Source organism: Dreissena polymorpha, chromosome 5 (assembly GCF_020536995.1).
Source record: "Dreissena polymorpha isolate Duluth1 chromosome 5, UMN_Dpol_1.0, whole genome shotgun sequence".
In the NCBI taxonomy this organism is placed as follows: Eukaryota; Metazoa; Mollusca; class Bivalvia; order Myida; family Dreissenidae; genus Dreissena; species Dreissena polymorpha.
In genome coordinates this window covers 35,271,299-35,298,624 of record NC_068359.1, presented here as the reverse complement: position 1 = coordinate 35,298,624, position 27,326 = coordinate 35,271,299, and the positions used below count along the sequence as shown (strand labels likewise).

The following is a 27,326-nucleotide window of genomic DNA, read 5'->3' as shown; positions in this document are numbered from 1 at the left end:
GATTTTTTATGTGGCAATGTTGAGACATTTTGCATATGAAAATGTTTTGATTTTTTAGCCGGATTTTTTTCGAAAAAATCTCGGCTTATAGATTGATGTTGTCGGGCGGGCGGGGGGGCGGGCGGGCGGGCGGGGTGGCGGCGTGCTCGAAAATGTTAAAGTTCTTATTTCATGGTATAACTTTGGTATGCTTGGACCTAGAGTCTTCAAACTTGACATGAAGGTTGGCCAGGATTAACAGATGACCACTGGTCATTTCAAGGTCATTCATTTGAAGGTCAAGGTCACTGTGACCTTCAATATAAAAAATGTTAAAGTTCTTATAACTTTGGTATGCTTGGACCTAGAGTCTTGAAACTTGACATGAAGGTTGGCCATAACTAGTTAGTAACCACTGGTCATTTCAAGGTCATTCATTTGAAGGTCAAGGTCACTGTGACCTTGAATGTAAAAATGTTAAAGTTCTTATTTCATGGTATAACTTTGGTATGCTTGGACCTAGAGTCTTCAAACTTGACATGAAGGTTGGCCAGGATTAACAGATGACCACTGGTCATTTCAAGGTCATTCATTTGAAGGTGAAGGTCACTGTGACCTTCAATATAAAAATGTTAAAGTTGTTATAACTTTGGTATGCTTGGACCTAGAGTCTTGAAACTTGACATGAAGGTTGGCCAGAACTAGTAAGTAACCACTGGACATTTCAAGGTCATTCATTTGAAGGTCAAGGTCACTGTGACCTTGAATGTAAAAATGTTAAAGTTGTTATAACTTTGGTATGCTTGGACCTAGAGTCTTGAAACTTGACATGAAGGTTGGCCAGAACTAGTAAGTAACCACTGGACATTTCAAGGTCATTCATTTGAAGGTCAAGGTCAGTGTGACCTTGAATGTAAAAATGTTAAAGTTCTTATTTCATGTTATAACTTTGGTATGCTTGTACCTAGAGTCTTCAAACTTGAAATAAAGATTGGCCAGTACTAGAAGATGACCACTGGTCATTTCAATGTCATTCATTTGAAGGTCAAGGTCACTGTGACCTTAAATGTTAAAATGTTAAAATTGTTATAACTTTGGTATGCTTGGACATAGAGTCTTCAAACTTGACATGAAGGTTTGCAAGCACACTTAGATGACCACTGGTCATTTCAAGGTCATTCATTCTAAGGTCAAGGTCACTGTGACCTTGAATGTAAAAATGTTAAAGTTCGATAATGAAATTGATGGAAACTTCAAACAATATCTTACTAATTTGCTAATAAAAAAATTAAGATCAAACTTTCCTAATTGTCAATTCAAGTTCATATTTGTGACCTTATATGTTATTGTTGTTCATGTATATGCATGCATTCAAAACATAACACAAGGTTTGCTCATGCCTTGAAAAGTACTTACATTTCATTTTGACCTTTGAACAATATTTCAGTAATTTAAGTATTGCATTGACAAAAACACGAAAGGTACTTTCCTGTCATTTAAATCAAAAATCCGGCTTCAATGCGGTCATCTCCGACCGCGGAACTCTTGTTAGGGAAATGTTTTTCTTACAATATTTCATATGACAATATTTAAAACAAGATATGTGTTTGTCAGAAACACAATGCCCCCTATTGCGCCACTTTGAAGCCATAAATTTGACCTTTGAACATGAAGGATGACCTTGACCTTTCACCACTCAAAATGTGCAGCTCCATGAGATACACATGCATGCCAAATATAAAGTAGCTATCTTCAATATTACAAAAGTTATGACCAAGGTTAAAGTTTTGACGCCGCTTTGAAGCCATATATTTGACCTTCGACCTCGAAGGATGACCTTGACCTTTCACCACTCAAAATGTGCAGCTCCATGAGATACACATGCATGCCAAATATCAAGTTGCTATCTTCAATATTGTAAAAGTTATATAAAATTGCAAAACTTTAACCAAGGTTTAAGTTTTCCACAGAATGACAGACTGACAGACAGGCCAAAAACAATATACCCCCGATCATTCGATCCGGGGGCATAAAATATAATTGTAATATAAAAAAAACACCATTATCCCTTTCAATAGTGGAGACTTAATGTTTACCCGTATAAAAAAATCACATCTTCAAAGCATGCAACTTTAACATAGTAATAACTCTACATGTCTTAAATAATACTAATATACGTACATATAAAATACTGTACCATGCGTGTCTTGCCAGTCAATAAATGTACATTCATACACATACATGTTATGGGTACCATAACCCTCTTTAGCCAACATTTTTTTACTACAACATTAAGAGTTATTAAATAAACCACTGATTTTGCACAGAAATTAAACATTAAAATGTATTCAATCAGCAAATTAAGCAAGAATTTGGCACAATTCTGTTACAATATATTAATTCAAAATACATGTTAATACTTTATACAAAAAGGCCAAAGGCTCATTAGAGACCTTAGAGATCTTATTCTTACAGTTTACCTAGTGACAAAGTTTTGCAATTGGCCAAGACACAATTGGTACTGTTCTGATTTTTATATTTATAAACATAAAGAGCAGGATATATATCGTATCAACAACAAGTACTGCTTTTATTATTACCAGATGCACTACTAACCAAGAAGTAGTAGCGCTTGATAACATCATCATAAATGTGTTACCTTATTTAAGTTTATTATACACTTTGTTCATAGAAGGTACTATGTATATTATAACACAAATACCTTGAAAAAATCAGGCTGTTTCAAACAATTACTTTTTCTTTAATTACTTTTTTATACCATTTGGCTGTATAGCCTGTTTGCAAGCATATGAAGATCAAGGTTTAGAATGAAAATAATACTGACTTTTTCTTACAAAGCCTTTCTTACAAGTAGAGGTAAATATACTTTAATAAATTCCAATTAAAAACCAATAACACAAATATATAGTTAAGATTAAATAAACCAGAATGTGCAGAAAGCAATAAATAATATCAGAAAAAGGTATACTTAAAAAATATAAACAAGAGCACCGCATAACGGGTGCCACGCTCGGCTGTGAAAGCTTGTCAGAATTTTTTAATGTTTTTTTAGAGGTCACACTGACCTTGACTTTTGACCTAGTGACCTAAAAATGGGTGTGGCATGTAGAACTCATCAAGGTTCATCTACATATGAAGTTTCAAACTTGTAGGTGGAAGCACTTTGATGTTAGAGGAAAATATCAACGTTTGAGCACAGCGGACGGCGGACGACGAGCTGGCTATGACAATACCTCGGGTTTTCTCCGAAAACAGCCAAGCTAAAAATGCATACCTTAAAGATTTTTGTACAAATAACAAGAATGAATATGGTTAATAAAGCTTGTAAATCAAATGTATATCATTACAAATAATTGCCAAATGCTTAGTGACAACATTTTAACAAACACACGAAACTAGCAAATATATTACAAAAATATATCACAAACTAAAATGATCTATTCACAAATACAAACATTTAAAAACAGCCCAACAGCAATGTTTTTTAAAATGACAAGGCTGCATGAAGATTGTGAAAGGCCCGGAGATCTTAATAATGTCCACAACTCCATATAATAAAATAACAATCTCGAATGAAACAATACTTTACTGCACATGATGAACATCATAATGTCCACAACTCCATTTTAGAACAACAATCTCTAATGAAACAATATTGCAATAATCATCATGGAAGAAAAGAACAAGAGATGTATTTGTCGGAAACACAATGACCCCTTCTGCGCCGCTTTGAAGCCATATATTTGACCTTTGACCTTGAAGGATGACCTTGACCTTTTATCACTCAAAATGTGCAGCTACATGAGATACACATGCATGCCAAACATCAAGTTGCTATCTGGAGCGACATAGAAGTTATGAGCATTTTTCGAAACCTAAATGCAAAACCTAAATGCAAAGTGTGACGGAAAGACAGACAGACGGACAGACGGTCCGATCACTATATGCCCTCCTTCAGGGGCATAAAAATGTGCTGCTGACTGAACTCTTGTATTTAAAATGTTACAGGTGAACTACTTTATATACTTCCAGAACAAAATGTTGTTGATTAAATATTTTTTTAAATATATATTCCAGACAAAATGTCTTTGGTAAATATATGTTTGGTTATAACAATTATCAAGCATTACATGTAAATCAACAAACAGTAAATATGACCGCTGCTTTTGGTACAACCACAATAGTGTGGAAATGTAATTAAATAAACTGTAATTCAAACTTAAGGCACAAGTGGACAAAAAATATCGATGACGCAAACAACAGTCATAGAGAAAAAATTCAATTAAGTTTTTGTTAGACCCAATCATTATATGTTTGTAACGTTTATGGACTAACAACATATTTAATGTTATATGAACCACAAAAATATAACACAAAGATGTAAATTTTTCGTAACTAACTAAATTTTAGTTAACTTTTTTTGGGCAACTAAATTTTAGTAAACTTTTTTCGGGCAACTAAATTTTAGCTAACTTTTTTTGGGCAACTGGGGGAAGATCATAACCAAACAGACTGTAATCGTTCGAATAAATATCAACCATTTTCGCGACTGCAACAGGATCGAGCGATTTGTAGAATTTCCACAGCATGTCCTCGGTCTTCAAAGTCTTATAGTTGTCTCCCCTGTCTGGGAAACGGATTTGATTGTGCACGTTCAAAATACGCAACAGCCCGTTAACGTCATCATCCAGGGTCTCGTACTTCCCAATAAAGTTATACTTCATGTGACAAGGATGACAGAGGTCAAAGAACGGTGCCCAGTGCTCGTTGTATTGCTGACCCTGTGTTTTGGGATCCACAAAGTACTCCACAAACTCCTCGAAACGGACATCATGACCTTTCTCGAGTGACATCGCGCTCGCATTGTTCCGATATTGCTTGATGATCTTTCGACCGAACCGATCTTTGAAGTATTCGTTGCCATTTTGTAGAAATTTGTTTCTGTAAGCAGATAAAAGCCTCTCTAATGGCTCGCGCACAAAGATCACTTTTTTGTAATGTTTTAACCTGTACGCAATTCCGGAAGATGGTACGGTGTTCAGGTACTTGAGGTATTTATCATGGACGCCATGTACATCTGCAGACTTCAACTGCAGTGGATCTGTGACATTCATCATTCCAGTCAGAAGCAAGAAGACCCTCTTCAAATTCGTGCATGCAACTTTTGGCACATAGCAGTACATAACCTGGTATTTATCATCCACCACAATGTGACCCAGTTTAGATTTCTCAATTGAGAAAAAATCACTTCCGTTGGCTCTCAGTTGTTTGCAAGCGGACTGTAATGTCTTCACTCGTTGGCGCATTTCTGTGTTGAAGCTACTCTCAATGTCCTATGAAATATAAATGTATTTGTTATTTGCTTAATAATTAATGTCATAGTTGCAATGCGAGATCTATGAAATTACTTTTGTTCAACTTCTTCAGGAGCATAACTGTGCTCAAATTTAGCTTATAAATTTCTGGTTTGAAATCTCTATTTGGCAACTAAATATTGACATCCAAATCCAACTAACTATGACTGTTTTATTAAGTAAAGTATCATGCAATTTTAAAATGTGTATTTAATTTTTTTTTAAATAAAATTAACGAATTTTTTATAGATAACCAAAACAAAGGCCAATCTGTGAATAATGCACTTTTCTCCAGCATTTTCACAATTGCAAGAACAGCCAGGAAAATGGCAATCGCTACAGCGGAATGCTTGGTCTGGAAACTTCATTTAAGACGAGAAATCTTTTGAAAATAAAGCACACCCAACACAATCCTTGTCCTTTGACCCATTGGTGTGCATTTGAATTAAATCATGGTGTGTTTTTTATTGTAGAACTCAACATTTCAGGACTTTGAAAAGGTTTAAAGATTTGTGTTACTTAAAAAAACTGATATTGACCTTTGGGGGAATTGCAAGTATAGGAGGAACTTTCTCAACGCTATTTGTCAATTAATATTTTTTTAATTGCCCAAGCTGTTTTTGATTTTAAGAAGTTTGATTCTTAATTTATTCTTTTGCAGCAAGCAAGGGTTTTAATGCCTGTTTATAAGGAGGATTTACTTTTTAAGCCAAATTCTTGCTGCCTATTGAAGTGAAAGTTATTTTCGACGTAGATAGGATAGTTTCCCTGCTTCAAAATGCAGGCTCGCAACAAGAGATGAGTGGACAGCACCAAGGGAAAAGCTTTTTCTTTCATACCATTTTAATTAAATTGTCAAGGATAATTGAACCTGATATAAATACAAAATTTTTAAGGAGTTTGGAAATTCTTTTAGGGGAGTTAAGCTAGTGATTGGCTTATCAACAACACGGCCGTTAATCACGGGCGCCACCTCTTTTTTGCCATGCATTGATAAATGAACCAATAATACTTACAAGGTGGCGCTAAGGACTGCATGTTATAAATGGTCACGGATAATTCTACATAGTGAGTTAGTTGTATATGTTTTTTCAGCATATTTCGGATTATGATTAAAATCGGGCAATTTAGTGCTATTTGGTGAAGATTTATTCATCCACACATGTACAGAAAAATATAATTACAAGGGCTGTTTGTAAAACATGCATGCCCCCCCCCCATATGGGCTGTCAGTTGTAGAGGCAGCCATTGTGTGAATACATTTTTTGTCACTGTGACCTTGACCTTTGACCTAGTGACCTGAAAATCAATAGGGGTCATCTGCCAGTCATGATCAATGTACATATAAAGTTTCATGATCCTAGGCGTAATTAATCTTGAGTTATCATCAGAAAACCATTTTACTGTTTCGAGTAACTGTGACCTTGACCTTTGACCTAGTGACCTGAAAATTGATAGGGGTCATCTGCCAGTCATGATCAATGTACCTATGAAATTTCATGAACCTAGGCGTAAGCATTCTTGAGTTATCATCCGGAAACCATTTAACTATTTCAAGTCACTGTGATCTTGACCTTTGACCTAGTGACCTGCAAATCAATAGGGGTCATCTGCCAGTCATGATCAATGTACCTATGAAGTTTCATGTTCATAGGCGCAAGCATTCTTGAGTTATCATCCTGAAACCACATTACTGTTTCGAGTCACTGTGACCTTGACCTTTGATCTAGTGACCTGAAAATTGATAGGGGTCATCTGCCAGTCATGATCAATGTTCCTATGAAGTTTCATGATCCTAGGAGTTATCATCCGAAAACCATTTTACTATTTCGAGTCACTGTGACCTTGACCTTTGACCTAAAGACCTGATAATCAATAGGGGTCATCTGCCAGTCATGATCAATGTACCTATGAAGTTTCATGATCCTAGGCCAAAGCATTCATGAGTTATCATCCGAAAACCATTTTACTAATTTGAGTCACTGTGACCTTGACCTTTGACCTAGTGACATGAAAATCGATAGGGGTTATCTGCAAGTCATGATCAATGTACCTATGAAGTTTCATGATCCTATGCCTAAGCGTTCTTGAGTTATCATCCGGAAATCATCTGGTGGACGGACCGACCGACCGACATGTGCAAAACAATATACCCCCTCTTCTTCGAAGGGGGGTATAAAAACCCATTTGGAAACGTGATGACCTTTATAAGTTGTGGCATGGTGAAGTTTTTAACAGAATATCTATTTAGTTTGCCTGTGTGACAAGCACATTTTGACCCAATGAGATCGCTAACAACATTAAACCATTGTTTCGAACAAATGTAAGTTGTTCCTTGTACAAAAACATTGGCTTCTTGTCGATCTAATAGATAATTTGGTGTTTTTTTCCAAAAGAGATGGAGCCGATGCCTAGGAGGTGGCGCTAAGGACAGGAGGTGGCGCCAATGCACATTATCAGCTTTTTAAATTTTCCGTGCCGACCATACACTTTTTTTGTGTCGTATTCAAGGTTGATGTTCGATCTTTTTTCTTAATTTAATCATTATGAATTACATTCAATATAGTGAAGTCGACATAATTATGAAGAAATATGTGTTGCAAAGAGAATTAGAAGATTTCTGTTATTGAATATACTGGATAGAAGTGAAACTCCAGTTGCTCCAGCAGTATTGCATTCCTATTATTCACACATTTGTGGTCCTTTATTTAGGGCAAGTAACCAATTGCCAAAACAGTACGGCACAATACGAAACAACATACACACATAAAAGAATAAAGCTGGGGTCACTGCCTTGGAATGGTCAATGCGAAGCACTGGCGGTTTAAATCGGTTTAAGAGCGCTCAACCTCACACTTGGCCCAGCAATATTCATGATACATATAAGTGTAAATAAAATTTAACCTCACAGCATTGCAACACAAATTTAACAGTAATACAAGAGTTCCGCGGTCGGAGATGACCGCATTGAAGCCGGATTTTTGATTTAAATGACAGGAAAGTACCTTTCGTGTTTTTGTCAATGCAATACTTAAATTACTGAAATATTGTTCAAAGGTCAAAATGAAATGTAAGTACTTTTCAAGGCATGAGCAAACCTTGTGTTATGTTTTGACCTTGACCTTCAATGACCTTAAAATGACCAATTGTCATCTACTAGTGCTGGCCAACCTTCATGTCCAGTTTGAAGACTGTAAGTCCAAGCATAAGAAAGTTATACCATGAAATAAGAATTTTAACATTTTTACATTCAAGGTCACGGTGACCTTGACCTTAAAATGACCAGTGGTCATCTACTAGTTCTGGCCAACCTTCATATCAAGTTTGAAGACTCTAGGTCTAAGCATACCAAAGTATTAACAACTTTAACATATTTACATCCAAGGTCACAGTGACCTCGACCTTCAAATGAATGACCTTGAAATGACCAGTGGTCATCTAAGTGTGCTTGCAAACCTTTACGTCAAGTTTGAGATTCTAGGTCCAAGCATACCAAAGTTACAACAATTTTAACATTTTAACATTTAAGTTCACAGTGACCTTGACCTTCAAATGAATGACATTGAAATGAATGACCTTGAAATGACCAGTGGTCATCTAAGTGTGCTTGCAAACCTTTACGTCAAGTTTGAGATTCTAGGTCCAAGCATACCAAAGTTATAACAATTTTAACATTTTAACATTGAAGGTCACAGTGACCTTGACCTTCAAATGAATGACATTGAAATGAGCAGTGGTGATCTTCTAGTACTGGCCAACCTTTATGTCAAGTTTGAAGACTCTAGGTACAAGCATACCAAAGTTATAACATGGAATAAGAACTTTAACATTTTTACCTACCAAAGTTATAAGAACTTTAACATTTTTACATTCAAGGTCACAGTGACCTTGACCTTAGAATGAATGACCTTGAAATGACCAGTGGTCATCTAAGTGTGCTTGCAAACCTTCATGTCAAGTTTGAAGACTCTATGTCCAAGCATACCAAAGTTATAACAATTTTAACATTTTAACATTTAAGGTCACAGTGACCTTGACCTTCAAATGAATGACATTGAAATGACCAGTGGTCATCTTCTAGTACTGGCCAATCTTTATTTCAAGTTTGAAGACTCTAGGTACAAGCATACCAAAGTTATAACATGAAATAAGAACTTTAACATTTTTACATTCAAGGTCACAGTGACCTTGACCTTCAAATGAATGACCTTGAAATGTCCAGTGGTTACTTACTAGTTCTGGCCAACCTTCATGTCAAGTTTCAAGACTCTAGGTCCAAGCATACCAAAGTTATAACAACTTTAACATTTTTACATTCAAGGTCACAGTGACCTTGACCTTCAAATGAATGACCTTGAAATGTCCAGTGGTTACTTACTAGTTCTGGCCAACCTTCATGTCAAGTTTCAAGACTCTAGGTCCAAGCATACCAAAGTTATAACAACTTTAACATTTTTATATTGAAGGTCACAGTGACCTTCACCTTCAAATGAATGACCTTGAAATGACCAGTGGTCATCTGTTAATCCTGGCCAACCTTCATGTCAAGTTTGAAGACTCTAGGTCCAAGCATACCAAAGTTATACCATGAAATAAGAACTTTAACATTTTTACATTCAAGGTCACAGTGACCTTGACCTTCAAATGAATGACCTTGAAATGACCAGTGGTCATCTTCTAGTACTGGCCAATCTTTATTTCAAGTTTGAAGACTCTAGGTACAAGCATACCAAAGTTATAACATGAAATAAGAACTTTAACATTTTTACATTCAAGGTCACAGTGACCTTGACCTTCAAATGAATGACCTTGAAATGTCCAGTGGTTACTTACTAGTTCTGGCCAACCTTCATGTCAAGTTTCAAGACTCTAGGTCCAAGCATACCAAAGTTATAACAACTTTAACATTTTTACATTCAAGGTCACAGTGACCTTGACCTTCAAATGAATGACCTTGAAATGTCCAGTGGTTACTTACTAGTTCTGGCCAACCTTCATGTCAAGTTTCAAGACTCTAGGTCCAAGCATACCAAAGTTATAACAACTTTAACATTTTTATATTGAAGGTCACAGTGACCTTCACCTTCAAATGAATGACCTTGAAATGACCAGTGGTCATCTGTTAATCCTGGCCAACCTTCATGTCAAGTTTGAAGACTCTAGGTCCAAGCATACCAAAGTTATACCATGAAATAAGAACTTTAACATTTTTACATTCAAGGTCACAGTGACCTTGACCTTCAAATGAATGACCTTGAAATGACCAGTGGTTACTAACTAGTTATGGCCAACCTTCATGTCAAGTTTCAAGACTCTAGGTCCAAGCATACCAAAGTTATAACAACTTTAACATTTTTTATATTGAAGGTCACAGTGACCTTGACCTTCAAATGAATGACCTTGAAATGACCAGTGGTCATCTGTTAATCCTGGCCAACCTTCATGTCAAGTTTGAAGACTCTAGGTCCAAGCATACCAAAGTTATACCATGAAATAAGAACTTTAACATTTTCGAGCACGCCGCCACCCCGCCCGCCCGCCCGCCCGCCCGACAACATCAATCTATAAGCCGAGATTTTTTCGAAAAAAATCCGGCTAAAAAGGGAATTAAAATGCATTCCATTTAATTACCATTTAATTACTCAATGGTAGTAAGAAGACCAGAGCAACAGAGTTACAATTTTTGAGGAACAATGAAATGAATTAGCAACAAGTGTCAACTACATCACTTCTTTTTACAAAAAGATTTAAGAATATAGCATAATACAGTTTATATTTCAGATAATCATTGCGCAAAAACAGGGAGAAGCAGCAATATTTGTTGTAAAAGATCCATATTGCTGGAAAGAAGCATAAGTATAATGAACAAAAAGGTAACGATTAAAGCAAAAGTTATCCTATTTTAGTGCAGATATTACCAGTAGTAGGAACAAACAACATATGTTAGCCTATTTAAGATTCGTTGACCTTTGCCTTTTAGTGTATTAAGCGATTGGAATAGGGGAAAAAATTTGTTTCAAGCAGAAGAAACATCTTTAAATTATTTTGTGAATTATGTTTTTGTATAAACACATATTTATGTTGAAAAAATATTTTGAATATATTGAAAATTTAGTTATTGTATTTATTGAATATTACATGTTTTGGGTTTTATATTGTACAATATATTTTGTCAGGTTCTTGACTTCTTAATTGAGTTGGTTACTTACAGACAATCCCAGAAATTGGCGCCGCCATCTTGGTACTGAAGAACAGTGCAGGGACCTATATGTTTGTATATATAGGCCCCTGAACAATAAAATGAAGTGACGCGATTTTATTAAATATATTTGAAGATTTAGAAGGTTTTTGTTATCGATACAATAATCATATAACAGTTCGTATTTTTAAATAAATATTTTTATCAGGTCCATCTGCTTTGTTTAAGAGTCATAAAACCTGAGAAAAAGATCTACGACTCTGATAAAACTCAGCATGATTTAGGCCTTTATTGTCATTTGACATGTTATTAGAAGGTGACGCATGGTATCTTAATAACAGCATCTACACATGTGGAGATATATGGTGTCGCAGACATACCAATTAACAATTTTAATCCACCATTGGGACATCGTCTCCAACTGAGGGAAATGCTTTCGTTTCTCAATCGCAGATAGTGTTTCTTTTACCATTTATTAATTTAATTTAATTGACAATCCATAATTACCGAAGAATAACATCGGTGCATTCGTGTTTGTATAGTTTATTTTAAATTTTAACTGTATAGTGAACATTTAAGCAAGAAATTAATACGTTGACGGTATGTAGCGAACATTATTGGGATTATTTAAGTTTACATATGACAACATAAGTGTCATGTTGAGCATTTTAATGGTAAATTTAGATTGTATAAAGAAATTATGTAAAGCAAGTTAACAAATAAGTAAATATTTAGAACAAGACAAACGCAGTTTGTTCAGGCTACAGACTTTGATTTTAACATTAGAATGGTATTTTAATGATAAAAAAAAAGAAGTTACATGTATAAGCAAAAGCAGATATTCACTTTTCAATTAAAAAACCTGCCATGTTCTGACATCTTACACATTTTGGCTAATAAATATCCCCTGGACTTGTACATTTAAAATCACAAAAATATTATAAGAGATTTTTGTTTGAAATCGATTATTAAATAAAATGTATGAATAAACAAGAGATGTGTTCGTAAGAAACACAATGCCCCCTACTGCGCCAGTTTGAAATAGTATTTCTATTTATCATTTGGCAGGTATAGAAATCATCTCCCTTTAAAGCTTATTACTTCCCTTGGATTTTGTCCAATCCAACCGAGGGGGTGGGGGGTTTGTAGACAGTCAAAAATGACCCAGTCAGACATCACTGACAACCAAGGCCTGTGGTTTATCAAAGAGATCATAGCCAGAGTTCATCATGTATCTATGGACATAAGTCCACAGGTATGTAATGAACCCTACCATTCACAAATTAGTACAGGAAAGAAATGATAATTATTTCATTTAAAAAAAAAAACTTTGACAATCATTTGAGTTATAAATAATCGAAATAACAAGAGCTTGTCACAGTAATGCCAAATCCCCGCCGAAATGTGTTTGCTTGTATGACAACATTTGTTTTAGTGAGTAGAATAATATTTGTAAAAACAAATAAAGGGAGATAATTCATTATGCTCCGGACAAAAAATTACTTTGAAATTAAATAAAGGGAGATTATTCAAACACTAAGGTAGATAGAGTTATGGTTCTTAGTCACTGCACTTCTTCTACGTGCCATCTGTTTATATTTCAAGTTTCAAGTAAATCCCTTCAGTAGATTTAGAGTTATGCTCCGGACAAAAATTTACTTTTAAATTATATAAAAGGGGAGATAATTTTAAAATTAAGGTAGATAGAGTTATGGTTCTTGGTCACTGCACTTCTCCTAGTTGCCATCTGTTAATATTCCAAGTTTCAAGTAAATCCCTTTTGTAGATTTAGAGTTATGCTCCGGACAAAAATTTACTTTTAAGTTATATAAAAGGGGAGATAATTCAAAAACTAAGGTAGATAGAGTTATGATTCTTAGTCATTGCACTTTTCCTACTTGCCATCTGTTTATATTTCAAGTCTCAAGTAAATCCCTTCAGTAGATTTAGAGTTATGCTCCGGACAAAAATTTACTTTAAAATTATAAAAAAAGGGGAGATAATTCTATAACTAAGGTAGATAAAGTTGTGGTTCTTGGTCACTGCACTTCTCCTAGTTGCCATCTGTTTATATTTCAAGTTTCAAGTAAATCCCTTTAGTATATTTAGAGTTATGCTCCGGACAAAAATTTATTTTAAAGATATATAAAAGGGGAGATAATTCAAAAACTAAGGTAGATAGAGTTATGGTTCTTGGTCACTGCACTTCTCCTAGTTGCAATCTGTTTATATTCTAAGTTTAAAGTAAACCCATTGAATAGATTTGGAGTTATGCTCCGGACAAAGTTTCTGCCGGACGGACGGACGGACAGGACCAATTACTATATCCCCTCCGAATTTTTTTTCGTCGGGGATAAAAATTCTGTACAGTAACTGTAAAAAGAACTTAAATTCTTGATAAGGAAATATATAATCTGAGATTTATAATTATATAAATTACTTCCCTTGAAAATAATTGTCTCTAACAAATCTCTATTTTTAGTAGCAAATAATTAAAAGCCACTACTGTGACTGTAGATTCACCACTCAAAACGTGCAGCTCCATGAGATACACATGCATGCTAAATATCAAGTTGCTATGTTCAATATTCAATAATTATCTCCCTTTAAAGCTTATTACTTCCCTTGGATTTGTATTTTTGACCTTAGTCCCTGAAGGATGACCTTTACCTTGACCTTTTACCACGATGTGTTTGTCAGAAACACAATGCTGCCTGTGTGTATTTCAGAGTTTATTTACAGGTCCTACTGGCCTCTTCACGAGGTTATAGTAGCCCGACCTGCCCCTGTGACCTTTCAGGGGAGAAAGATTAATTTAGAGCCAAAGTAGGTCAAATTTACCCCGGCTTCCCGGGTATTCGCCAAAGAAATAATTTAGATCCAAATAGACCAGTGCACGGTGGCCAATGAGACCTTAATGTGCACTGGTAGTAAGACAATCTCAAAAGACAAATTCATGTCTGACACAGCACCGCTGCAGCACACAGCTCCGCCTTTATGGCCCACTTGTTGTCATCAGCCGTCGTCTTCATCCCCGAGACAGTTTCCCAAGTGCGTTGAGCGTACTGAGTACCGCTGTCCTGGGGTCCCTCTTTAAAGCCACCCCCTCGATGTTCTTGGGTGTATGTCAGGCCCAGGTCCGTCCCGTATGTCCCCCACACTGGTGGTCTCGCTGTCCCGCCGTCCCCGGCCCTCTTCAGACGGGACCTCTGGCAGGTCCGGGCCGGCGAACTCTCGACGATAAACAGCGGGTGACAAGTCCGCTGCATCTTGGAGAAGACAGCAATCCCAGCAGTGTGGAAGACGTCCGGCTCGAGGGTGACGGACTCTGCTGGATTAGCAGAGCCACCCGCAGAAGTTCCCCTCTATAAGGAAATATGTACAGGCGAGAAAATCTTCTGCGGGCGACTTTCGCCTCGGTCGCGACGCGCACGCTCCAGCAGCTGACCGAGACACAATGCTGCCTACTGCGCCGCTTTGATTTATTTAACAAAAATATATAATTTGGCAGGTCAGATAATTATGTCCATTTAAAGTTTATTACTTCCCTTGGATTTGTTTTTTCGACCCCGTCACCTTGATTTTGACCCGGCATGACCCGTATTCGCACTTGACCTAGATATTGTCTAGATACATATAAATACTATGCCTCCTTTACAACTGTGTAACTATCATGTAACTTACCCTCTTAACAGTGTAGCTGGTTTACACTTGTTTTATTATATACCCTTGTTGTACAATAGTCGGTTCAAAAGCTCACATGAGCTTATGTTTTGTATATGTTGCTGTCTTGCCGACTTTAAATAAAGCTTATCTTATCTTATCTTTACAACTTCTGACCAAGTTTCGTAAAGATCGGATGAAAACTATTTGAATTAGAGAGCGGACTCGAAAAGTGTGACAGACTGACAGACAGACGGACAGTGCGAAAACTATATACCCCCTTTTCTTCGAAAAGGGGCATAAAAACAACAAAGTTTTAGACTAAACCATATACTTTTTAATAAGAAAAGTTTGCCACTGCATGAAATCTTACAGAGTTTTGCTTATAAATATTTCCGGATCAATTTTAGTTAATATCACAAATTTTATTTCGGCTAGAGCTTTTACATTACCTTAAAAATGATACTTTAATAAGAAGTATTATTAAAGAATTAATAAATATTTAGAAAAACAATGATATGTACTATTCAATAAAAAAGTCTGTCTTGCTATTGAATCATATACATTTTCTTAATGAGTATATCTGGAACTATATACTTTTTTATAAAGAAATAATAATGTTTTAATCAAAGGCAGATATCTGATTTTCAAAGAAATTGTATATCTCGGTCATAAATCTTAAAAATTTTAGCTAATTAACATCTCCAAAATTATTAACTTTAAAATTCACAAAATTTACTTCAGAATTTACATGCGGGAATAACCTTTATAATTATCTTTGAATAATAAAATTCAATAAAGACATAATTGTGTTTTAAGCAAAAGGCATAAGTGAAAGGATTTCTTTAAAAAAAATAAATACTGCAAATTTGCCCTTTAACATTACGTGAAGAATTTGACAGATAAGTTCGACGTCATGTCACCCATGTAGAACGCTGAAATTTGTCAACCTCTTCAGTACCAAGATGGCGGCGGGGTCACGTGATAGCCAATATGGCGGCGGTCAATTTATCGATTCTGGGATTGTCTTTATATTTACATATTTAGATCTTGGTTTGTTTTACAGAATGTGTATATTTTCTGTTTAGATTTGGGTTTAAGTATTAACGTTTACATATAAAAATAAATAAGGAACATTATCTATCAAATCTAAGTCATGTCAGAATTCATCTATCGTGCATTGGTGCCACCTTAGCATTGGCTCCATCTCTTTTGGAAAAATACAAAAAATCTATTAGATCTGCAAGAAGTCAATGTGTCTGTGCATGCAGCAACTAGTATAATTATGTTGAACGCAATCTTTTGATGTCCTTCACAAATTAATCTGGTGGAATTTTGCTTGTCACACAGGCAAAATACATTGATTTGCTTTCAAAAACTCCTTCACGTCACAACTTATTAAGGTCCTCAAGTTTTCAAATGGGTTGGGATTGTATGTTTCTGTACATTTGTGGATGAATTAATCTTGGCTGAATCGCACTTCATCGCCCGATTTTTTTAATATTGCGAAATATGTTTGAACAAGAGATGTGTTTGTCAGAAACACAATGCCCCCTATTGCGCTGCTTTGAAATAGAATTTCAATACATCATTTGGCAGGTTTAGAAATTATCTCCCTTTTAAAGCTTATTACTTCCCTTGGATTGTATTTTTTACTTTTGACCTTGAAGGATGACATTGACCTTTCACCACTCAAAATGTGCAGCTTCATGAGATACACATGCATGCCAAATATCAAGTTGCTATCTTTAATATTCAAAAAGTAATGACCAAACTTTAACGAAGGTTAAAGTTTTGGAACACACACATACAATGACAGACAGACAGACAGGCCAAAAACAATATGCCCCCTATCTTTCAATCCGGGGGCATAAAAACAAATAAAACCTACTCAGCCTGAAGAATTATCAGTGAAATTTCAATGGTCCTTCACACCACCTCTGTAGTAGCTTTGGCTCATTTATTAATGCATCGCAAAAAAGAGGTGGCACCCATGATAAATGGCCGTGTTGATGGTTGGCCAATCACTGGCTAAATGCTGCTAAAACAATTCTTGAACTCCTTAAAAATATGTATTTCTATCGGGTTCCTAATTCCAGAAAAGGGACTCATAATTATGTTAAAGCACGTTGCAACACAATCCCATGCACCATTTCATGCTTGACTATGAAAGCAAAAAGACAAAGACCATGTAAACACCTTGGCTAAAACATACCACGTGGTTTTGATGAATGCCTGGAATACCTGAAAATACAAAAAAGGTTCATGAAAATATCAGAATTAATTTCCTTCAAATGGATTGGTTAAGATAGAATACTAGCAACACAAAGCCCCAGTCCATATCATAAAATACCTTGATGAATATTAATGAGATTTATTAATTGAAAACTAATTAAAAACAAGAGGTTCCTGAGACGCTCACCTGAGGCCTTCATACCTTGTTGGATTTTACCTCCCACCCTGAAACCCCATCCACCCCCAGGTTTTTTTTACCTTATATAACAGAGGCCGAATATCGGCGTCTTCCCCCACCGAACTAGACTGGTTTTTTCCCCTTTCCTGACCAAAATTCCCCCTAAAAAAAAAATTAAAAAAAATGTGGTCTCATGATTATAATATCTCAATTCTATTTCAATTTAATCTTGTCAAACGTACTAAATTATGAAAAAAGCAATGAATATAGTGCAAGCATGTACAAATGTAATAATGAGAGAGTAAGTAAACAAATCCCCCAAAGTGGAAAATCACGCGTAAAATTTCCCCCACATAAGGGCTAAAGGCCCCATCCCCCACAAGATGCTGTGTTTACAATAATCACTGAGGCACCCAGTCGGAGCCTTGTCAGTATGCATTAATTGGCCTGTTTGAATAAGTCTTAGTCCAAACTAAGGTAAATAATTTTGTTAGGTAAAAAAAGGAAGTCATGTGATATAAGAATGCTAAGTCTTGAAATGAAGTATCGCATTTTAGTACATGTAAATAGTATTTCGCGCATTTTTAGACCCTCAGAAAGTTAAATTTCATTAAAGACCTTTCTTACTAGATTCAAGTTTTTAAGGCTTCATCTGAAAACCTTATATACTGGTAAGCAGCAAGCGGCATAAAACCTGAACAGTCTGAAAGTTACTTGCAGGCTGTTTTTGGTTTAACGCTGTTTGCACATAGCCACTTGCACTTTGCTTCTGAGTGAGAAAGGGTTGATGTTAATTAATTTGTCAATTTTGGTTAATCTAAATGTTTGACCTCAAGGTTATTTCTACACTGTATTTTAATGTCTAGATCGAAATAAGGTCAGGTGATGCGAGAATTTGAATTGTTCATATATCTTTGCGGGTAATTCAAATGAATATACTGTCCCACAAAAAATAAAAACGAACATTTTATATCTTGTTTAATCTATGTTTCCAGACCACATGTAGGGTAGAAATGTTGGCTATTGCTATAAGGAACACTGATTTTGTAAGGGTTAACTTTATTTTAGGAAACATTTTACGAAATAATCATTAACTTTGAGTGTTAATGGGCTTTGAGAGTATTCATAGATAACATCCGTGAAGGTATCAAAGATTTGTAGCAAGTGGTATTGATGTTAGACCAAATGCATCATTTTGGGTTAATTGTTAACTAAGATTTCGGACCTTCTGAATTAATGTTAGTCTAGGAAAAAAAGAATGTCAATTTCAAGGTCAAAATAAGGTTATTTGATGTGGATGTGTTGAGAGTTTTCAAACAAAGCTTTGTAGGAAGCATTTTGGTTAACCTGGAATTTTTGCCTTCCGACTACGTTCATAGATAAGATAACATTCTTGCAAGTATCAACGCTTTATTGAAGTTGTACAAAATGTGTCATTATGGGGTTAACCATGTACGGAGGGAAGAACAAACAGATATGCTTATTGCTGTATTCCTCTGGGTACCAGTAGATACCGGGGGCATAAAGATGCATGGATTATTTCTAACATATTATTCATTATTGAACACTGTTTGTAAAGGACAACTAGATATGGTCAGTTTCGAAACCAGTAACATGATTTATATAAACTTTGTAGAGGTTCACTAGAACAGGCCTTTTCCAAGGAGATGTCATTTAATTGCAAGCTTTATTAACCATGGACATATGGCAATCACAAATTCTCACCTTGAGCATGTTGTGCTCAGGTGAGCTAAAACAGGGGTGATTTCAGAACCACCCCATGGGAGGAAAATACCCTACCCCCTTAAAGAGTTAAACTAAACTCTTCATTTTGATATAGACCAAGCTGAGTTTATAACTATTTTTAAAATTAGTTTGACAATGACAGGGATAAAATCTGCTTAAAGGAGGAAAAATCACACTCCTGTACACATATATTAAACTTCATCTTTGTGTTCTTATTAAACCCTATTAAATATTTTGAATTAGTAAAATGTTCATGCTGTAAAACAAATTCGGCTTGAGGAAACATAGCCATGGAGAGCAATCTTGCTTGTACTAAATCACTAAAACATTTCCTCACCAATTTCCCTGACCGAGAGATGGGAGGACGTGAAGAACAGGAGAACTACACCCATAACTACGCCCAGCAACACCAGACAGAAAAACGTCTTTCCTATCTTTTTCATCCTTTCTTAGAGTTTCACCATGAGGTGGACACGATCTGAAGCCAACCTGAAATGTTGCACAAACAGTAATAAAAACAAGACTATTGCCAAGCAATATATATGTCCCCTACCAGTTCCACCATTGTCAGAAAAATATGTGTTTTTTTTTTGTTGCCATATCAACCAGAATTTTTGACGTAGGAACAAAATGAAATAACGTGCATAACGTCCATATTGCCATCTATCCATGTTTTAAGTTTCATGAAAAAATATTAAGAACTTTTTAAGTTATCTCAGGATCCAGAAAAGTGTGACAGACTCACGGACTGACAGACTGACGGACACACAGAGCGTAAACCATAAGTCCCCTCCGGTGAAACAGGTAGGGGACAATAACCAGATCGTGACTGTGATAAAATCTAATTGATTATTTACCAGTGCAGGCATGGGCCAGGGATAAGAACATGACAACTTGTTCTAATTTTAAATCACAGTGTAATAAAGCTATCTAAGCAATTCTTGTTATGGATTTGAAAACAAAACATTAATCAGAGAAAAGTGGTTATTTTTCCTCATGACTGTTTCATGAAGAAACAGAATACTTCATCCCCAAATAACCATAACTTGGATTTTCAAATGGTTTCAACACTGATTATGTGATGATGATTCAAATTTAACGAAATTATGTGATCAAACTTTTTTTATTTTCCCATTCACCTCTTGGCTTGGAATCTTTTCAAGAGGTTTGGGGATCATTCCAGTACAAAATTGTCATTTATACTCATTGATTCATCATACAGAAATCAGAATAAGTAAGTTTGGTACCTTACACAGAATGAAACAGTTTACTCAACATGAGTCCAGATTGTGTCCCATAAATAGACATCTGAAAAAAAAAAGAACATCAGAATGTCATACAAGACAAATGTCCGACATTCAGTCCTACAACCTTTCAAAACATTTGCCAGACCAATAAAATCTAATGTATTTTTAGGAATAAAGACAAACACATGTTCAAGTTCTCTTGCAGCAATGCCAGGGCTGTACGCAGGAAGTTTTGACCGTGGAGGGAGCGGGAGAGTTCTACCAGCCATATATTTTTTTTATTTGGCACATTTCATGGTGAATTTTAATGCTTAAAAAACTTATTTTGTTATATAAATTTATGGAATATAACAAGTAAATCAGCACCTTTCTGAAGTCTATTAAAAGCATTAAATTTCAGAAATGTATGATGTTTGATGAAGAAAGAAAGCAAACTTTGAAAATCAAAAACCGGACTTTACAGAATTAAATTGTGACTCGGCAAAAATGGCAAATAACGTCGTAAACGATCGAACTAACGATGGAGATTATACATTAAGAAGGAATAAATGAAATGTCTGTGATAATCAACGATGCATAAAAATGTTTTAGATAGCAACAACATAATTTATTTATTTGTAATCTACTTGGTGGATGTATGTCACGGAAACGAGTGTTTGCATATTGTTAGAGATCAATTTACTCGCAATGTTTTTTTAAACATCTGTCGAGATTATTGTTAGAAAATGGGATAAGACAAACATGGTTTCATTTATATGTTAGTGGATCTGTGTATAATCAGATTCATATGCATGTATTGCTTTATTATGTTTGTCGTGCTGTACAGTTTATTGAAACAGCATGGAACTTAAATGTTCATTGCAAGGTAAATATATTAATATAAATCATAGTAAGTTAAATACATCTATTACCATTAAATGTGCTTGTTTATATGTTATTTTTTCCACAACTGCTTCGTGGAGCAAATAACATGGAACGTTTTTGCCCTTTTTTGCCTAAACTGCGCGCTAAAATGCCCTTTTTGAAAGTAATGCGCCATGCCCCTTTGCCCTCCTGGGAAAAACACTAGTATCATAAAGTATGACTGACTTATAACCATTATACTATTTTCTCTTTGAATTCACACCTCCTCTACAATTTCAAAGTAAATTCCTCATACAATGTTTATAACCTATTGCTCAGTTTTACTATCACCATCATCAACACAGATAAACAATCAAAATCGTCTACAACTGCGACTTTAGATTGGACCTTTTTTTAATAAAAACTGTTTCCCGTAAGTTTTTGACAGAACTATTTAAGATAGTGAGCTGATTTTTGGTTTGTGAGAATTCCCTCATGACCATTAGACAAATTCTAAAATTCGTTCTGGACCATTGATATTTGGCGAACTTATGGGCCTTGAACTTAAAGTTCTCTTTATAAAAAACGTTTTCCAGATTTATTTTTTTCGAACTCTTTCTGAATTGTGCTTATTAGTATGCCCCCGGTAGGGTGGCATATACATGTAGCACCGTCCGTCCGTCAGGCATTTCATTTTCCAAACTTTTTTCAAAACACTTGAAGATATTGACCTTATATTTGGTGTGTTAGTCTACCTACATGACTTACGGATGAAGTATGACTTTTGTTCCGATCATTGATTTTTGGCGAAATTATGGGCCTTAGACTTAGACAAAGAAACTTTCTAGTTCATATTAATGCCAATTTTCCATATCACCATATCTCTAATTGCTTCCAACATAACTTGTTTTTCACAAATTATTAATGTAAGCAATTTTCAGATCTTTGACCTCATGTATCATTTGCTTCCATTCGCTGCTTCTCTTTCCTTGGCCAATCAAAAGACGTGTTACATTAACCATCGATTAAGGATCACACGGGGCAATTGACCGACCAAGTTTGTGTAAAGGCGATAAGAAGATATTGCCTATGGGGCTTTTCTCCAATGGCGAGTAAAATAGCGCTAATCCCCTTGTTTATCAGAACAATAAAACACATCTCCTCTTTTGTATTGAGTGAAAGTGTACTGTGGGCCCTTTCATGAGAGAAAATCTGCAGTAGGTCCATTATTTAAAAAAAAATCTCAACTTGACAACCAGCTGGGGGGGGGGGGCTGGGCCCCAAGGCCCCTGACATGCGTTCTGGCCTGAAAGCAATTGTTTTGCATTGTTCATATCAATTAACAAAATATACATTCAAAAGTGTTACGTAATTCAATAGTAGTTCAGAAAAATATATCTATTTTTATTTAAATAAATACCAAACTAAGATAATGAGTCTGATAGAAACAAACACAAAACCCACGTCAGATTCACATTATGATCAACAAGTAACACATATATTCATTTAATCATGTAACAGCAAGCAGAGTACCTTCTTTTTAATCCAACACTTAATATTAGTTCCATAAATACAAATGTGAAAGAAAATCATGAAATTGGAGAATATTGACATGAAATACCATGTTTATTGATAGCAGTTGAAACTGTTGGAAGTTATATATTAATAAAAAAAGAAAGATTTTACATTCCTTTTAACGTTTAACAAAATGCAAGCAATTGCATTCAATTATATTAAAAACAAGAAGGCTTTTAGCCTATTTGGATCTGAATACTTTGCAATAACACAGTGAGATTACCAATACAACCTTACTTTATCGAGTTATACAATACATATTAGCAGGTATAAACCAGTTTGGTACATAGTTACATTTAAGCCCTCGTTTACACACCGATTGCGTATTTTTTATCCGAAAATTTATTTCCGAAATAACTTACAGTAAGATATTGTCATGTTATATTATTCCTATATCAATTCGCAAAAAAAGAAAGGTGTAACTGGAAAATGATTAGATGACATAATTATCTATGTCTATAATTATGTATGAAGTACATGTAAATGCTACGTACAACCTCGAAGAATTGTTTATTGTTGCTAATTAACGGTGACGAATTGTATATATTTCACGAAAATAGCAAATGGGGTTAGATAGCAGTAATTGTATTGGAAAACAAATATAGTCAATAAAGCGACTTGCTCACAATTGTTCGTATGTTTTGTCTTCACCGGGAAATTCAAGAGCGGGCTCTAACAAGCTTAATTGCGTATTAGTCTATTGTAAATTTATGATTATCCATAAACGTAACATTTTTGGTAGGTCATAAGATGACTGCACTTGTTTGAATAAAATGTATTAGTTTATTTTTATTTAAAGGGGCCTTTTCACAGATTTTGGCATTTTTTTAACTTATTCATTAAATGCTTCATATTGATAAATGTAAACATTGGATCATAAAAGCTCCAGTAAAAAATCAAGAAAAAAATTAAAAAAAGGAAAAGAACATTGCCCGGAGCAGGTTTCGAACCAGTGACCCCTGGAGTCCTGCCAGAGTCCTGAAGTAAAAACGCTTTAGCCTACTGAGCTATTCCGTCGACTACACATTGCTGACGTATTTAATACCTTATATAAGCAATCTTCGTAGTTTTACAAAATTTAACGACAAAAACAGAACTCTCCAAATTATTCAATCGTTTCGCGTTGCAACGCTTTATAATTTTTAGGTTTTAAAATCGTCAAAAGATGCATATAATGGCTATATTAGAGCATGGTTAATGTTCAGTATTACTGTTTTCTCACAAATATCATAACTAAAACGAAAACTTACGAATCTTAAACAACTTTTTTCAATTTTGTCAATTTACCAAAGCGTGAAAAGATCCCTTTAATGGAATATTATCGTTTTGCTCCTGTGTCAACGATCCCTTTATTGCTGTGTTCTTCATTCCAATCGATCCAGGAAAGGAGAGGAGAAAAACATGTAGATTTGTTGTTTTCAGTAGATGGTGTAACCAATATAAGGAATTCATCACTGTTACCAAAATATTTCCTGTAATATTCAGTAATATTATCTAAGGCAATCCTAATTTTCATAGCAAACTTATTTAAGAAAATAGAACATGTATTTATTTATAATCAAATGAGATGTCTCGATTTTCGGCCGCAGGCTTTCACACAAACACAAGAAGTCAACTTGTTTTTTTTAAAGATTTTTATTCATCTTTTACATAAATATCAATATAGTTCAATAAGCCATTCTACTTCACATGTATCAAACAAGAGGTTACACACAACAAGCCCAAAAACAAATCATTTACACTTAAACTATGGTCATTTATGCAAACACAACAATCTAATTACGGTTTGACATGTAAAGGATTTGTACTAATTTAAAAACAAAAGTGCAAAAATGTTTTATTCATGTGACAACTTGCCCGTTGAAATCAGAAGCATGAAACTGATCTTGTTTAACAGTCTTTAAGCATTAATTTACTTTGAAAGTCTTTCATTGCTAAACAATATTTTCTTAATTGTCTGTAAGACATCATACTTAATTACAATTACATATTATTTATGTGATAAAAATGGTAAAATGTGGGAATCTTATATGTCTTCCTAACCATATTATTGAATTTAAGATTGGTATGTTTTACCATCTTAATTAAATAAAATGGTTACCAGTTATAAATATAAAAACATTCTTATATATGTATGTTACAATTTACATTTGCAACAAAATGTTTCACATAGAAACTACACAAAAAATACGACTGCCATCTAAGGTGTAATATTTTCATTGTGAAAGAAAGTCTATACCAAACAGTTTTTTATACAGAACATTTTTATCATCAGAAATACTTTTGAACCTTGTTAAATGTCATTGAAGTTAAAACAGTGAAGTCAAACTTATTTTTAAAAGGTTCCATATATTCCATATACGCAGCAGATATGCCTCAACAAAAGCAAACATAAAATATAGGTAAAAAGACCTAAAAAATAAACCGAACTAAAATTTCAAAAATTCTAAAACCATGCAGAAATATCAAAAGGTAAAAGTTATAGTGCCATACTCATATTCTATCCTCACATTCATTTCAACCTCGTTCTGGGAAAACTGGCCTTAACGCATGAGAGTAAAGTGACTTCCCAGATTAGCATATGCAGTTCGCACCACACTTTCTGCTTTAATGGCATTTTTCTTTCAAAGAAAGCCTCTTCTTAGTCAAAACCCAGTTAAGGCAGAAAGTGTCATCCCTGACTAGCCTGTGCAGACAGGTTGACAATGTATGCACATGCAATAATCCTGGCTTTCTCACAACTTGACTCCACTAGATTCAGATGAAAGTAAAAAATAAATGCCAAAGGGTGGACTTTCTTCAACTAACCACATTCAAATGGCACAACACCACAGAACCAGTGTCATCCCCTGGATGTCTAGAAACATTTTTCAACTAAAAAAATCACTGAAAGACATAATATAGCAAAAAAAAATTTGTGTTTTTAATTAAACAAAGAGAGCACGTAAAGTGCATACAATTAAATGTCTTTTGAAGTAAAACGTTCAAATATGTTTCAGAGGATGACCTTTTACTTTTAATACAGTTCCCAGGTATGATAAGCTTTATTAACAACTCACAAATTGTCCAAATTCAAAGAGAAGACTTCAAATTTAGAACAAGAGCACCGCATAACGGGTGCCACGCTCGGCTGCGAAAGCCTGTCAGAATTTTTTTTTTTAGAGGTCACAGTGACCTTGACCTTTGACCTAGTGACCCAAAAAATGGGTGTGGCGTTTAGAACTCATCAAGGTGCATCTACATATGAAGTTTCAAAGTTGAAGGTAGAAGCACTTTGATGTTGGAGGAAAATGTCAAGGTTTTAGCACGGCGTCCGCCGGATGGCGAGCTGGCTATGACAATACCTCGGGTTTTCTACAAAAACAGCCGAGCTAAAAATGAAAAAATATTCCAAAATATTCCAATTTGTATGTAATAACATTCTGAAATACTGTGTTTAAAAGAGCAAAATACATGAACCATTTTGTTTATGAACAATACATGGTGTGAATTGAGAAAATTATCAAGCTATTTTGCAACAAAGGAGCTAAAAGAACACTATTTTTTCTCAAACCCACATTCAAATGTTAAAAGTAAGTTGTTGTTTTTTTATCACTTTTTTGTACTCACAGTACAGTCAGTTGCAATACAAATGCAATAACCATATTTTATGAATACTTTAAAATTAGATAAACAATATTTTACAGTCATCCAGAGTTGGAAAAGTGATGGGATACATATGGTAAACAGTTACTAACATATAAAATAACATGTACATTTCTTAATATATTACAATAATAATAGTTATAAAAACAAATTAGAGGTAATATGTACATAATGTTGCCCCACAAATACAAAACACTCAAGCTATTTTAACTCTACAACACAACAGAAACACTTCCTGCTTGTTTTATCTGTTCGAGCAACTTAACTTAATAATCTTGACCTTGAAGCATTTGTTAAACTGCATATTAAAACTTTCTACTTTTAAGAATACAATCTTACTAAATTGTTTTCAGCTTTTTAAGCAATTTTACATCAACATTTTTGGTCAATCTTAATTTTTTGAGTCTTATCCTGCAACAACAATAAAAGTTCCCATTAAGCCCATTAAAATTAAAATTAAGTGTAAATTATTTAAGTTCTTCAACAACATGTATGTGTCTATCAGCAAATAAACATGATGCTATGGTCACCATCAACAAATGCCTAGCCGACAAAGTGTTTAGTTTGCAACTCACCGGTTATTAACAAAAGATTTACAGAGTTGTGTTTAAAACAGCCAGCCTCCCTTGCAATGCTCATAA

The 27,326-nt window shown here is 34.8% G+C and overlaps 1 protein-coding gene across 2 annotated transcripts; it reads right to left on the bottom strand.

Annotated features, from left to right (window-relative positions):
* Positions 1-192: 192 nt before the first annotated feature.
* LOC127881670 (carbohydrate sulfotransferase 11-like) lies at positions 193-23,584 on the bottom strand. Of its 2 annotated transcripts, none has more exons than XM_052429768.1 (6): positions 23,535-23,584; positions 20,623-20,683; positions 19,713-19,864; positions 17,432-17,460; positions 886-5,333; positions 193-740 (listed from the first exon to the last, which is right to left on the bottom strand). In XM_052429768.1, exons 3-5 carry the CDS (start codon positions 19,816-19,818, stop codon positions 4,458-4,460), a joined length of 1,011 nt encoding a protein of 336 aa, XP_052285728.1. In that variant the 5' UTR covers positions 19,819-19,864; positions 20,623-20,683; positions 23,535-23,584; the 3' UTR covers positions 193-740; positions 886-4,457. The 2 variants fall into 2 exon arrangements, with proteins under 2 accessions (XP_052285728.1, XP_052285729.1); XM_052429769.1 differs by having other exon boundaries at positions 20,628-20,683; positions 23,535-23,583.
* Between the last annotated feature and the right edge of the window lie 3,742 nt (positions 23,585-27,326).

What these genes read in the sequence shown, in the direction of transcription:
- LOC127881670 (XM_052429768.1), bottom strand. Translation starts at nt 19,818, where the DNA reads ATGAAAAAGATAGGAAAGACGTTTTTCTGTCTGGTGTTGCTGGGCGTA. An exon ending in TCTCTCGGTCAGGGAAATTG is followed by an intron (nt 17,461 to 19,712) that starts GTGAGGAAATGT and finishes TTGTATTTTCAG; the next exon opens with GTATTCCAGGCATTCATCAA. An exon ending in GCATTCATCAAAACCACGTG is followed by an intron (nt 5,334 to 17,431) that starts GTATGTTTTAGC and finishes TATATTTCATAG; the next exon opens with GACATTGAGAGTAGCTTCAA.